We start from the raw sequence: 14,012 nt of genomic DNA, 5'->3' as shown, positions 1-14,012 counted from the left end.
AACTTTCCAAAATAGGAAATTCCATATAGTATTACAAATATTGGGATTAGAGGAAAAAAAAAATTTTTTGTTCCTGGTCTTTTATGATCTTTTGTGTTCCTGATGTAACCATCCTATATATGCCATAAATTTCTCTACCAAATCTTTGCCTAGACACCTTTTTTTCCTTTCTGTCCTGCAGCTCCTTCAGCCTAAGGCATTTCACAAACAGTCCTGCTAACACCTCTGAGTTCTGCCCTGTGCTGCCCTACGTTGGGTCTCTACGCAGCTCTGCTAAAGCTATTTCAATCCTTACCTACAAACAGTGACTCATTTCATGTATTTTCAAAAGAAATAAATAAAAAAAATTAATACATCCCTTTCACTGCTAGTTTGCTTTATGTGGCTGCACAAGCTAACAAGGACAGAAACAAAGTATAAAGCAATATATTTATTTTTGATGTTAATGCTGTCAGAACCACACTCAAAGAAAGGGGCAAAACAACTAGCTGAGTATCACAAACTACCTGGATGCTTTTCAGGAAAAATATTTTCCTGACAAACAATCTGAGAACAAAAATGTAATATTTAGCATTTGAAGCAGAGGACCAATTCTTGAATCCTTGAAATGTGGTGTGATCAAGATTATTTGGGGAAAAGACTTGCTCTCAGAGGTCTTTTAATAAGTATAGATAAACCATTTCTGTCTGGATAGTTTTCTGGGATGCAGAGGACCATAAGTTTTCCAGAGTACTTTTTAGGACTGGCAGCTCATTAATACCAGAGAAATTTCTTCTTCCTCTCTTTCAGCTCAGTGGTGGAGATTCACCAAGGGTTTCTCAATGTCTCCATACATTAGGTGAGGGACCATATCCCCTGTGGCTGCTGTGCTGGACAGTGAACGTTTTTAAAACAAAAATCACCCAACCAGTTCAGGCCAGACCTGAGCTGCCGCTTGCCCATTCCTGTCTTGCTGAAGCAATTTTAGAGGCTCCAGACTCCCCACTGATAACTCCAGTTATCACTTCCCTCAGACAGCCATTGCTAATTATGTCGGTTGTGAAATACACGCTAGGGATCTCCCCAGTTAAAAACTGCTATTTAGAAAGCGCAAGATTTCAATCCAAAAGTGCAAGAGAGTATATTAAACCTCTGGTTTTGTGTCTCACGATTCTGGTCAAATCAGCTATGTTGGCGTAAATCAACACGGTCTCCTCCAGCATACCTTTGCAATGCTGTATAACGGTGTGTGTCTTTCCTAGGCTTTCACTGACGTTGAGTTATCACAATGTTCCTACCTCTGCACCTAAAAGCTTACCTGTATCTCTTGTTATCCACAGGCACAATGTCCATGGCAATATAATACTGCTGGTGGGGATCCAAGCCTGTAATTTTCACTCTCATGGCTGGAAACATTCTCCTAGGAAAAGAAGAGTAGAAATAGGGAAGAAAATGGTGAATAAGGAAGCTGAAGAGACTCCTTAGGCCACTCTCTGACACCAGAGGCACACTACTTCACACAGCCCAGTTCTTGGTATGACTCCCCTGGTCTTGGTGTAGGTAGCAGACTGTGGTTTGAATCTCAAAATTTTTTTCCACTTAAGAAAAGGGGTAGCAGGATAACCTGCTACCTTGTGGGTAACAATAAATCACTCCCAGCCGAGCACTCTGTCTGTTCCCAGCTCCTAGGAGACAGTTCTGTTATGCTCCACACAAATTGTCCTCTCTAGGCATTTCAGTACACAGATGTATCTCCTTCCTGCTGTTCTTCCCATTGGCTGTCCATTTAGAATTATTCTCTCATATCTCATTAAATGCAGGCTAACTTTAGTTCTCTTTTTTGAGAAAAGCACATTTCAGTATGGAGTTTGACACTGTATCACGGAGTGATATTTATTGCAAATCCATTATCCTGAAAGATCCTCTTGCTCTTATGTTTATAGTTACCTAAGAAAGAATGTCCCTCAAATTAATCTGCTTATTAGACATATATTTCACATTTAACAGAAACACTGGCATTATCAACATGGTTTCCTTGAAGTCTAGGTAGTATTTTGTGCAATCTTTTTCATAAGTGTTGTCTTTTCTAGGACGTATGTTCCAGATCTCTCTTAAGCATTTTCTCCTGATAAGCAAGTTACGAAATTCTACACCAGCAATAATAAATTCCCACGCTTTCTTCTCCTGTCTGAGCACAAGCTTTAGCTCTGTTGTGCACTAGTAACTGTTCTGGAGGTGTTTGTACCTAGACAACTATTTCAGAAGGTAACAGCTCAGAACAATTTTAACCTCAAAACGTGTCAGTGTTAGTGTGGCTATGATGTAATTTCTCCTTCTTAAAAAATTTCTGGTTGCCAGCAGTCTGGTTGCCGTTCTACAGTTCCCTCAAACAGCATGCTGAGTGAATAGTTTATGCCGTATTGCATTTGCAACTATTGCGGTTTTTTAATGTCTTCGTAAAATCTGAGAACTGGGTGAAGTGCAAAAGGAAACAAGCAGCAGAGCAGAGCGCAGAAAGAAATCCTGCGTTGTTTCACTGACTGTTAACTCAGCCCCAAGCTCTGCTTGAGTGGCTTCTCAGCCTTTACCTGAGAAAACCCTGTGCATCCTACAGGATGGTGTTACTCAATTGCATGTTTTCTGCCCAGAAGATACAGAGCTTTGGTAAGAGAAAATATGAAAGTACTGGCTGCTCCTATGAAATTACATTCTTCTCCTCTGATAAGTAGATATATCTTTATGGAATGAGGGCTGTTTGGATGGAAGGAGGATGTTAAAGGGGAATTTAAAATCCCAATGACAAAACTGTGGAAAAGTACAAGAAAAAATACAAGAAAAATACAAGAAAAGTATACAAGAAATATTTGTCCACTGTTTCTAGGGGCCTTCCCATCGTGACACTTTCCCTTCTACCTAGTGGGGATTAGTGAAACGTCAGGAAAGAAGATTTAGATCTTCTCCCAACATTTCTGTTTCTCCAAGTATTACCAGCAGACACAGCCTGGGGGAGGAAGAAAACAGGAAAGTTTATGTCAACATCTCCAAACATGTTTTTAAACTGAAGCGATGTGACCATGAGAAGCTATTTTATTCTTTCCCATCCAGGCCACATATACCCACTTGCAGAAAAGGGTGGGAAGGAGGAGGCTGGTGCTCAGCCCTTTCAGGCCGCTGGGAAGGAAAGTTCTGACCTGTTAGTAACTGCATCTGCCTTGGGAAAGGGCATTTATTGTGGGGTGTGGGGGAGCACCACCCCACAGCTGCCAGAGCACAGCTAACCAGAGTTATGAGAGACATAAAACTGTCAGAAAAAATTCTCTGCGGAAACCCTTCAAGGAGAGAGCAGATTTGTGCAACGGGTGGTGCTAGTTGAATGATTTGGGGGGGTGGGGAGGGAGGAATAATGGATTAATCTTCGGTGGCTTGCGGGGGTTACCTTGTTTCTACCACAATGGCTCATTAAATCTGCCAAGCCAAATGGGTACAGGATGTGGCATTTTACATCGCAGCTCTCCTTAATTGGAGAGAAGTAGCTTGGGAGCAGCTTCAGAGGTAGGTCATGTTTCAGAGGGTTGATGAGAAACCCAGGATTAAATCTGAGTCTCTTTGGGTCTAGGTCTGCACGCTGTGTTGGGAAAACTGAACGCTGTGTGTTCCAAGAAGCTCTCTCCAAATCGCAGCCCCGTGTAAAGTTGCAGTATAGCCTATGGGGTTGTTTGCTTATGAAATACCTTGTAAAAGATTACCGCAGACCATTCAACAGGCTTAGAGGCTAATCTCTAAAATGATCAGAGAGAGCTCGGCTGATCCCACTGCTTTCTCTAAGGTTTAAGTGTACTTTTAAAGTTTTGTAAATTATTACTCGTTTTCTTTTTCTGTGGGTGTAAAAGTAACTCAGGTTTCTTTGCCATAAGGATGTGGCCTGGAACTGCCACAGCAGGTCTCCAGCAGCACTGCTGTGTGGAAAGGGGAAAATGGAAAAGACAGAGGCAAACAGTAGCCACTTAGGGAGGTACCCAGGTGTAATCCTGGTTAAGTCCCTGTGTTCTGTGTTTCTTCTTGGCTGGCTCTTGGCCCCCCCGAGGCACCAACCCTATAGAAAACTGGAGGCTCCAAGATTTGTAAGGAACTCAGACCATTTGAATATGGCTGATTTAATATTCAATCCAGAGCCTTTCATCTAGAAAGGTATCAGCTAGCTTTATAGCCAGCAGCTACACACACGAAGGCCATCTGTTTTCACTGGGAGCACATGATGACATCTGATATAGTTTCGGAGGAGGTCTTATATCAACAAGAGTTTGGAATGATTGAGTTATTTATATGTTAACTTTACCACTCAGCAGGAAAACAGTCTTCCTAAACTTAGACTGTGAACTTACACATGGTACCCTTTTTGGAGAAATATGATGTGATATGAAATAAGTTATTACAATTTCCCCACTGACTGGAAAAAGGGAAACATAACCCACATTTTTAAAAAGGGAAAAAAGGAAGACCCAGGGAACTACAGGCCAGTCAGTCTCACCTCTGTGCCCGGCAAGATCATGGAGCAGATCCTCCTGGAAACTATGCTAAGGCACATGGAAAATGAGGTGATTGGTCATAGCCAACATGGCTTAACTAAGGGCAAATTGTGTGTGACAAATTTGGTGGCCTTCTATGACAGGGTTACAGTGTTGGTGGATAAGGAAAGAACAACATGATGTCATCAAAACATTTGACACGATCCTGCATGACATCCTTGTCTCTAAATTGGAGAGACATAGATTTGAAGGATGGACCACCCAGTGGATATGGAATTTGCTGGATGGTGGCACTCAAAGAGTTGCGGTCAACAGCTTGATGTCCAAGTGGAGAGGAATGGCACTCCTCAGGGGTCAGTATCGGGACTGGCGCTGTTTAACACATTTGTCAGCAACACGGACAGTGGGATTGAGTGCACTCTCAGTAGATTTGCTGATGACACCAACCTGTGTAGTGCAGTCGACACACTGGGGAGAAGAGATGCCATCCAGAGGGACCTTGACAGGCTTGAGAGGTGGGCCAGTGCAAACCTCATGAAGTTCAACAAGGCCAAGTACAAGGTCCTGCACATGGGTCAGGGCAATCCCAAGTACAAATACAGGCTGGGCAGAGAATGGATTGAGAGCAGCCCTAAGGAAAAGGACTTGCAGGTGCTGGTGGATGAGAAGCTCAATGTGACCCAGCAATGTGTGCCTGCAGCCCAGAAGGCCAACCATATCCTGGGCTACATCAAAAGAAGTATGGCCAGCAGGTCAAGGGAGGTGATTCTGCCCCTCTACTCTGCTCTGGTGATACCCCACCTGGAGTCCTGCATCCAGCTCTGGGGCCCCTAACATAAGAAGGACGTATACCTGTTGGAGCAAGTCCAGGAGAGGGCCACAAAGATGATCAAAGGGCTGGAGCACCTCTCCTATGAAGAAAGGCTGAGAGAGTTGGGGTTGTTCAGCCTGGAGAAGAGAAGGCTGCAGGGAGACTTTATAGGAGCCTTCCAGTACCTGAAGGGGACCTACAAGAAAGCTGGAGAGGGACTTTTTACAAGGGCATGTAGTGACATGATAGGACAAGGAGTAACGGCTTTAAACTGAAAGAGGGTAAATTTAGATGAGATGTAAGGAAGAAATTCTTCACTATGAGGATGGTGAAACAGTGGAACAGATTGCTCAAAGAAGTTGTGGATGCTTCATCCCTGGAAGTGTTCAAGGCCAGGTTGGATAGAGCTTTAAGCAACCTGGTCTAGTGGAAGGTGTCCCTGCCCAGGGCAAAGGTGGTTGGAACTACATGATCTGTAAGGTCCCTTCCAACCCAAATGATTCTATGATTCTATGATTCTATGAATTATTTTAGGACCACTTAAAAGTGTTTTAAAAAGCATTTTTGTAACAACCATGTCTCAGTCTACTCAGTTCCTGTCACCTTCCATAATGAGAATTAGGTTTATGAAAATCTGAATATGAAGAAAATTAATGATATGTAAAGGTCTCTAAAATTTGATTAAAATAGTATTTGCCAGCCCAGTAGTGTACTGATATTAAAAACCATGTTTGGGAACTTCCAGCAATAGAAAGAAGTAGTTGGATTGTGGCATCCAGCATTATTTTTTGTTGTTTAAAATTTTCGTTTAACACAAAAATTTATCTCTCTTTTCTTCTGTGAAAAATGTTCAAAAAAGGAGGTTCACAGGTATATCCCCAAACTAGAATTTATTTTTTTCCACTAGCATAAATCTTCCATTTCAAACTGTTAGGAGTCTCAATGTGCCAACTCTTACCCTGCCCCTTGAACCAGCACATGTGAAGCTTGTGTCAAGTTGGATCTGTCTTCATGCCTCCTCTGAGTGGAGGCATGGGCCAGATGATCTCCAAAGTTCCCTTTCAACATTCATTCTCTGTTTCACAGTTTAGTTTTAGAGAGGGCAATTCCCCATTAGGGGATAAGAAATTAAAAGGTACCTGGCAGGTTGTCTCAAAACACAAATGCAATTCCTTGAAGCTCTTCAGACATTGGAAATATTCCTGTACAGACAGCTTAATGAGCAGAAGTCATATGAGAGTTTAAAAGGACTGACACAATTTCCTGTACAGTTTTCATGACTGTTTAGTGTGATGATTTATACACTGCATAAACAACTTAACTTAAATAAGACTACATTTGCTTAAGGGTGACATCTGCTAAATGCAAACCCTAAAATGAAGGGATATGATCTTCAACTGTAGCAAAAAACAACTTGTCTATTGACAGTAACAGACAGAGTAGTCATTTCCCAGTCAAAAAAATATCTGATTAAGAAACTGTGCAAAATAATCTGATTTAGGTTTGCAAATTAAGTGTGCACTGTGTTTACAATGTGCATGAGTCTACAAGGGCAGCCTGAAGTTATCATTGCTATTTTATACCTCATGTTTCCTTGCATTTAAGACTGGTGCCAAATGTATACTTCTTATGAAAACAAACCTGTGAAGAGGGAAGGGAAGGGAAGGGAAGGGAAGGGAAGGGAAGGGAAGGGAAGGGAAGGGAAGGGAAGGGAAGGGAAGGGAAGGGAAGGGAAGGGAAGGGAAGGGAAGGGAAGGGAAGGGAAGGGAAGGGAAGGGAAGGGAAGGGAAGGGAAGGGAAGGGAAGGGAAGGGAAGGGAAGGGAAGGGAAGGGAAGGGAAGGGAAGGGAAGGGAAGGGAAGGGAAGGGAAGGGAAGGGAAGGGAAGGGAAGGGAAGGGAAGGGAAGGGAAGGGAAGGGAAGGGAAGGGTCTTTCTGTTTCCTTCTGCAGTATGAGAGCATGTAGAGGAGATGTTTGTGTTGAGAGGAAAGGCCAATGGCAGGGTTTGGGAGCAAAAGGATTTATTGTTTATGAGGGAGAGGGAACCCAGCAGATCTTCTCAGTAGTTCCCAGAGGGGATGTTTTTCTGGAAGCTGGAGAAAGCTCATCTGGCCCACTGGGCCAGGACCTCTGGGTGGCAGTTTGGTAGCTGTAACCTTCTAGCCCTCACTCTGAGAAATCCTCTCCATGGGCCCCTTCCGCATCAACAGAGCTTCACAACAAAATCCCTGCTGCTGTCTCTAACTGAAGAGCGCTGTGGGGCCCTCCCTTCCTACCACTGGAAATAAAAAAAAATTTGGTAACACAAACAGCGCCAAGTACACATTTCAAACAACTCAGACTCATGGTTTCAGGGAGGCAAAGAAACTCTAGACAAAAATACCATTTAACCTATCAGGAGTCACAGAGGAGTCAGGAGAGGACAAGGTCACCTGTTCCACTCACTGCTGTTTTCTCCACTCTTATTACTGAGCCCGACTTCAGCACTTGGGTTTAAGCCATCCCGCACTACAGATATGATAACTATGATATGACAGATGAGATCGTTTCCCTCACTGTTGAGATGAGATCCTGGCTCTGTGACAGGTAGAACGTGGATCCCCAGAAGAATACCTCCTGGCTGTGCTTGTGTGTGTGGTCCCACTCATATAAACCACCTCCATAAACAGCAGGCAGCACTTCCCTTCCAGAGGACTCCACACACTTTTTATAGTGTAGCCCCCCAGTAATAAGCGCACATTGCTTGCCCCTTTGGGTAGGACTTCTACACAGCAGTTAACTGACAGTTACCCCTGCAGCTCAGGTGACCATGGACTTCAGCTGGGGGCTGTAGGGATGTCAGGAGGCATTCAAATAAATTCCTCTGCTCATGTTTCTGGGAACTTGCATGATCACCATTGGTGAAGGAGAGTAGAGAAAAAGAGTTAAAGATGTTTTCAGTTCTAGTTGCTTAAACCAGTATGGCCTGGGGCTTAAGTTGAATTTATTTTATTTTGCACCAAGTTTAAGGTTGCCTTTCAAACAAAAAGGAGATAAAGGTGATAGCAGATTTGAAAGCACTGCAGCTGACAGAAAGCCATTTTCATCTTTCACGCAAAGAATGAAGGAGTCTTGTTATAAATATCTTATTAAATTCTGAATAACAATGCTCTGATGGAAAGGAAGAAAGGAAAAGTTCTAAGAGGACTGAAGTAGGTTTATGGAAACAGACAAAAAAAGACATCTATAAATACAGCATCAAGAAAAGAAAAAACAAAGCAGAATTAAATGTGAGTGGGAGTCTGAAAATTAAAAAGTGTAGTAGGCCTGACATAGGCAGGATATAGCTCCAGAAATATGTTTGAAATGAGAATGTAGGTTAGAAACTAGCATTACACAGTAAGAGCAGAAAGACATTGTGGGGTCAGGCAGGAAACAAACAGTGCCTTACGAGTCATAGAAAATTAAGGAGCAGCAGTAGTTATAGGCAACTGAGTCTGTAATTATAAGGCCTTTCAAAACAAGAAGGCCTTACAGGACTCAAACAGGGTTTCCAAAGAGAAAGCAACAAGAAAAGCAAAATCTCCCCTTGGGGAGGAACAAGTTGCAAATTACACTGTATATCTCTCAAAGTTTCAATAAGTAGTAGGAAATCTTCAGAAAATAACACCAGTTCTGCTATTTTTGCCAGAAATCATACTGTCTAATCTATGAGATGCATCATATACCATGCATCCCATATGGAGAAACAGGACTACTAGACTCAGCTCTCACCAATCACAGACACATCCCCTCAGAAATAAAAATGTTTAACCTGAGAGGTTAAATATTTAATTTGTGAATTTTATCGTATGTATAAGAACCATCCCCAATAAACAGAAATACTACCTAAAGTAACTGCCCAACTCTTCATTATACATTGCAATGAAGAGCAATGGTTTGCAATGGTTAACATATAAATGTAGTCAAGAGGGAAAAAAAAAAAATCCCTCCAATATTGTTAACATCACTTCCGGAGAACATTATCAAGCAGAAAAAATACATATGTTTAGTAGCTATATAGATTTTCTGTGGGCAGCCAGTGATGAGCCAGTTGGCCATCAGGACTCAAGTAGTGATAAGCATCTCCTTACAGGGAGAAAGAATTGTAAAGAATATATGATTTGCACAGTAAGTTATGACTCTGTATTGTGATACACAGTCTTTCATAAGTGGAAAAATTATCAAGACTGGAGCTTGCAAAGGCACTTGAGAATGCTATTAATGGTGTTACAGAAAAAAAGTCTTGGAAAGAGAAATATTCTTTAAAGTCCTTACAGGTTTCCCTACATCTATAACCTACTAGAAATTATCAAAATACATATTGTTTTGGACTCCTTAAAATAAAGTTAGGATGTCTATCTTTCTTAACATGTGCTGTTAAACACCTCTGACACCTGCATAAATAGGGAAAAAGATACTTCATCAGAAAATGCAGACCAAGGTTTTCCCCAGAGCATAGAGCCCTCTCCTCTAAAACATGAAAAACAAAATCTTTCAACCAAAATCTAAGAAAATCAAAACTTTTTAACCATTTTTTTTTTGTTTGTTTGGGGACAGGTTGAAGCAAAGAAAAAAAATCAGGCAAGGGAAGTGAATCCAAACATTTTGGTTTGGGATGCTTCTGTACTAAATGGGGATCATTTTTCTCTGCATGGTACTTCACTGAAATTATATAGTTCAGCTGCATCATGTACTCACATGGAAGTAACTATGTACATCTCACAATAATCCTTAATCAGCTTCCTCTTATTACTGTGTAATTAGGAAATAGTAGATATATTAATAGATTATAATAGATACTGTGTATCTATTGTTTGTTATGATGATATGCAATGTGGGGAGCCATATTTGTCAGAAAGGCAACATGAATGGCAAGTTCCATAAACCATTGCTGACATGAAACATTTCAATTCATAAATGTCAGAATAATAGTTTTATATCAAAAATGTCAAAATACATAGTTCCAATCAACAAATAAGAGTTTACAGCTCAAATTCAGCAGATGACAAATTTCAACAAAATGTTGTTTCTTAAAAAAAAAACAGCAGTGTATTCAATATTGCAATTTCCTAAAAACCTTTATGGAATTACAGAATCTTTTTTGTATATGTGTATCAGTTTGACCAAATAGATATTTTTCATTTTTTTAAGTGATACAAATTATTTAATTTCATTATGTTATATCTGCCCACAACATTTCACTGTGTTTTTTCCCATGAACCCTTCCCTCTCCAGGACCCCTGCCAATGCTGTCAAGTGTTTTGTGAGAAGTTGCACTGAACTATTTGCAAAATTGCAGCAGCATTGATGTTGCAACTTTTTGGGTGACTTTTTTTTTTAAAAACTGTAATGATGGTATAGTTTTTTAAGATCCCATAAAGGTCAGCTGCTTCATTCAGAAATGTGTGAGCTGCTGAGATCATCTTCATACCATTAAGCTCTGGGCATTTTAGTGTGCACTGGTGTTGGTCAGCTTTGAGATATTTATGCTGCTGTTAAGTCTATCTACTCCATCTAGCATAAGAGAATTAATTATAGTTAATCCAACAAGTAACAATATATTATTTTAATTTTCTGAGACAGCATGGCCCAGGCACCAGGACAACAAAGTCAGAAGCAAGCAACTTGGTTATGACAGTGTCATATTTAATAATGCTGGACAGACCACTTAATCTGTTTAGGTCTCAATTTCAACCCCTATGAAAAAAGGATACTAATAATTTTCTCTGCATCTGCTTTGACATCTCCAGAGGAAAGGTGTTGCATAGTAGCAAGTGTTATAATTCCCACTAGTTAGCCTCTTCCATTTGAGGCAGAGGGGCAACACCAGCAGACCACTCTGTGCTGATGCAAGATGCCTCCTATGCCAATGAAATCGTATATCTAAAACCGAGAGCTAATCTGGTCCTGATAATCTTCATCAAGGATTATCTGGGTTGTTTGTCCAACATAACTTTCCTCAAGTTATCTGGACTTCCTGGGGTTACAGAGCAATAGTGCTCACTTCATAAGAACATAAAAACAACCAGTACAGATCTTCTGGCAAATTCTGAGAGCACAGACATGAAAAAAATTATAAACAATGGAGCACTGTGTTTTTTCCCCAAAACTTGAGAAAAATTCCCTTCTGCATGCCCGGGGAAGGGGCAGAACAGCGCCTGGGACGGTCACGTGGTTTGCCTGCTTTAGCCGGCTCTGTCCATGGTGCTGACTCCCGCCTTCATCGCGTTAATCGGAATTAAAACATCATTAGGTGGAAGGGACGAACATGATGTTAACGCAAGCATGGCTAAAAATCCTAATTTGAGGGATCTAGAAACTTATAACTAGCTTCAAGTTGTGTTTTGGCAAGCAGACTTCTAGCCATTTTTTAAGAGTAGACAGCAATCTCACCCTTGGCTAACAGCATGGCAGGGTGAGGTTTGGTTTTTTCTTAACTCTGGCTTATTAGTGGGTCTTCCTGACCTGAGCTGATGTGGTATCAGTTGCAATAGCAAAGGGAAACATTAAGCCTGCATATAAGTGTTTTATACAGGAAGTCATTAACATTTTATCTATTTAGAATTGCAGGAAGACATTAATTTGGTGCAAAGGTGAGTTTGAATTTCACTATATTTGAGATTAAATCAACTGGCGCATGAAATGCTATGAGAACTTGAAAGGAAACTCAAATGGCTCACCCCCAAATTCATAACTCATCTTAAATTCAGTACAGCCAACAGTACAATGATCATTTCCTGATTTACTTGCTCAAAGGGAAGACTATTCTCAACAGTTTCCTGCAGCTGCCAGTTCTCCTTTGGAGCCATTGATGCACACTCTAATATGAAACATATTTACCTGTCTTAAGAAAGCTAGTAGGAGATACAGCTGTGAAACTCTGACAGCCATTTAGTTTTTCCTGCATATTTATTATTGGCTTATCAAGAAGAAAAAAAGGCTTATTTCTTTAAAAAAAATATGTTTTGTTATGATCTTTTTTTTAACCAGACAGAAAACCAGAGATATCTTACCTGCCTGCTTTTGTGATGATCATCTCTGTCCCAATGTCATGAAATCTTTTCCAGAGGTCAGCACACTGCAGCTCTACCTGGATCTCTTCCATGGATGATGGTGGAGGAGGCTGAGGGCCTGAGCCACCAGATGTAAGGTCAGAATGGGAGCCAAATGAGCAGGATGTCCTTTCTGCCAGCACCTCTGTGTCTGACCCAGTGCTCTGTTCTGAGTCTGCAAAGAAAACACGCCAGGTAAGACACTTCAGTTCTACCTGTGGTGAGTGGTAAAGGGAAGGAAGATAACAGTAACCAAGGGAAGTGCCAAAGAACAGTACAATGGACCTTTATACATATAGAAACATACATATATTTATGGTTTGTTGTGATTTGTGGCCTGATTTGGGGCTTTGGGTTTACAACATGACGTCTGGCATTTTTGTGAAGTTTTAGAAACAACTGAAAAAAGGACCCTCAACATAAAATATAAATAGTCACAATGCTGGGAATGGAGTTCAAAATATAGATTAAAAAAAATAGAAATGAGAAAAAAATTAATTCAACCCATAGTTTCAATCCAAGATTAGATGGGCTCACTGGAAAATTACATTCCATTTAATTGAATATCCTCCAGCACTACTACTGAAGATTTGGTTATTTTTAAACAACACTTTTTTTTTCCTTTTAATATCCTTGTCATCAAAAATAATGAGCATTTTTTTATTTTGCTATTTGGCAGCACCGCTTTGGAAATGTGTTTTATTAGCTCCCATAATATCTTTTTTGGAACAATGATATTTCCTTGGAAAATAATCATGCAACTTTTGGTGAGGAAAATGCTCTAGGTTACTGAAGGACAAAAAAGGGAGATAGTAAACATATGGAATATGTTACCAAGGAAAGCATTTGAAGTAAATGCCGAAAAGAGCACGAGTAAACCACCTCTCTTTATGAAGGAGAAAAAGAAGAAGAAGGCTTGCTCAAAAAATAAGCAAACAAAATAAAAAGTGATGTTGGACTAGTTTAAAAGTCCAGGTTGGCATGTTAAATCAGATGACCACTTCTTTGCAAAAATATCTCATGCATGTATTAGGTAGGTATAGTGTGTATATATACGGTCCTAGTTCTCATACGGTAGGGCTAACATGGAATTTTGCAAATCAATCACAATGTTATTTTGCAACAGATGCGCACTTACATTACATCAAAATAATTCACAATACATTCTGCAAAGAAATGTGTTTATGTTTTTAACCTGATTTTTAACAAATTGACACTATTATTATACTAGTGCCAGATGACTGACAGAGGAATAAAATGTTGTGAAGCACTTGGTCAAATGGCTCAAGAAGAGCTTTGTGGATTTCAAAGCAGCTAAAGAAACAATACTTTAGAGTGTCCTCATAGATCACATAAATACAGGCATCCCAATGAAGGAATAAAACAGCTATTTATATGTATTCTCTGCACTTTAAGAAGAAAGAGATATCTCTGTCTGCAGGGGAAACTTAAGGAGACAAAAAGTAACAATCTGTGTTAAAAATGTGATGAAATCACCCCAGCTAAAATTCCTTCCATACCAAGCAAATGCCAGAAACTCTTTAACAACCCTGAGGTCATGCAGGCTGAGTCTCAGATTTACAGTGTTTCTGAGAGACAGTGTCTCCTCGAGCAGCTTGCACCT

The 14,012-nt window shown here is 40.5% G+C and overlaps 1 protein-coding gene across 1 annotated transcript in view; it reads right to left on the bottom strand.

Annotated features, from left to right (window-relative positions):
- TBX15 (T-box transcription factor 15) overlaps positions 1–14,012 on the bottom strand; it is a gene marked incomplete at its 3' end in the record, with an annotated part of 105,489 nt that overhangs the window by 31,494 nt on the left and 59,983 nt on the right. The window contains exons 2-3 of the mRNA XM_082004838.1: positions 12,350–12,563; positions 1,298–1,399 (exon numbers count right to left, since the gene is read on the bottom strand). Coding sequence (XP_081860964.1) covers positions 1,298–1,399; positions 12,350–12,563 — 316 coding nt within the window. The remainder of the gene's footprint in view (positions 1–1,297; positions 1,400–12,349; positions 12,564–14,012) is intronic.

This window comes from Phaethon aethereus (genome assembly GCF_964289735.1).
Source record: "Phaethon aethereus genome assembly, chromosome: 1".
Taxonomy (NCBI): Eukaryota; Metazoa; Chordata; class Aves; order Phaethontiformes; family Phaethontidae; genus Phaethon; species Phaethon aethereus.
The sequence above is the reverse complement of the archived record's forward strand: the minus strand, read 5'-3'. Positions and strand labels throughout refer to the sequence as shown.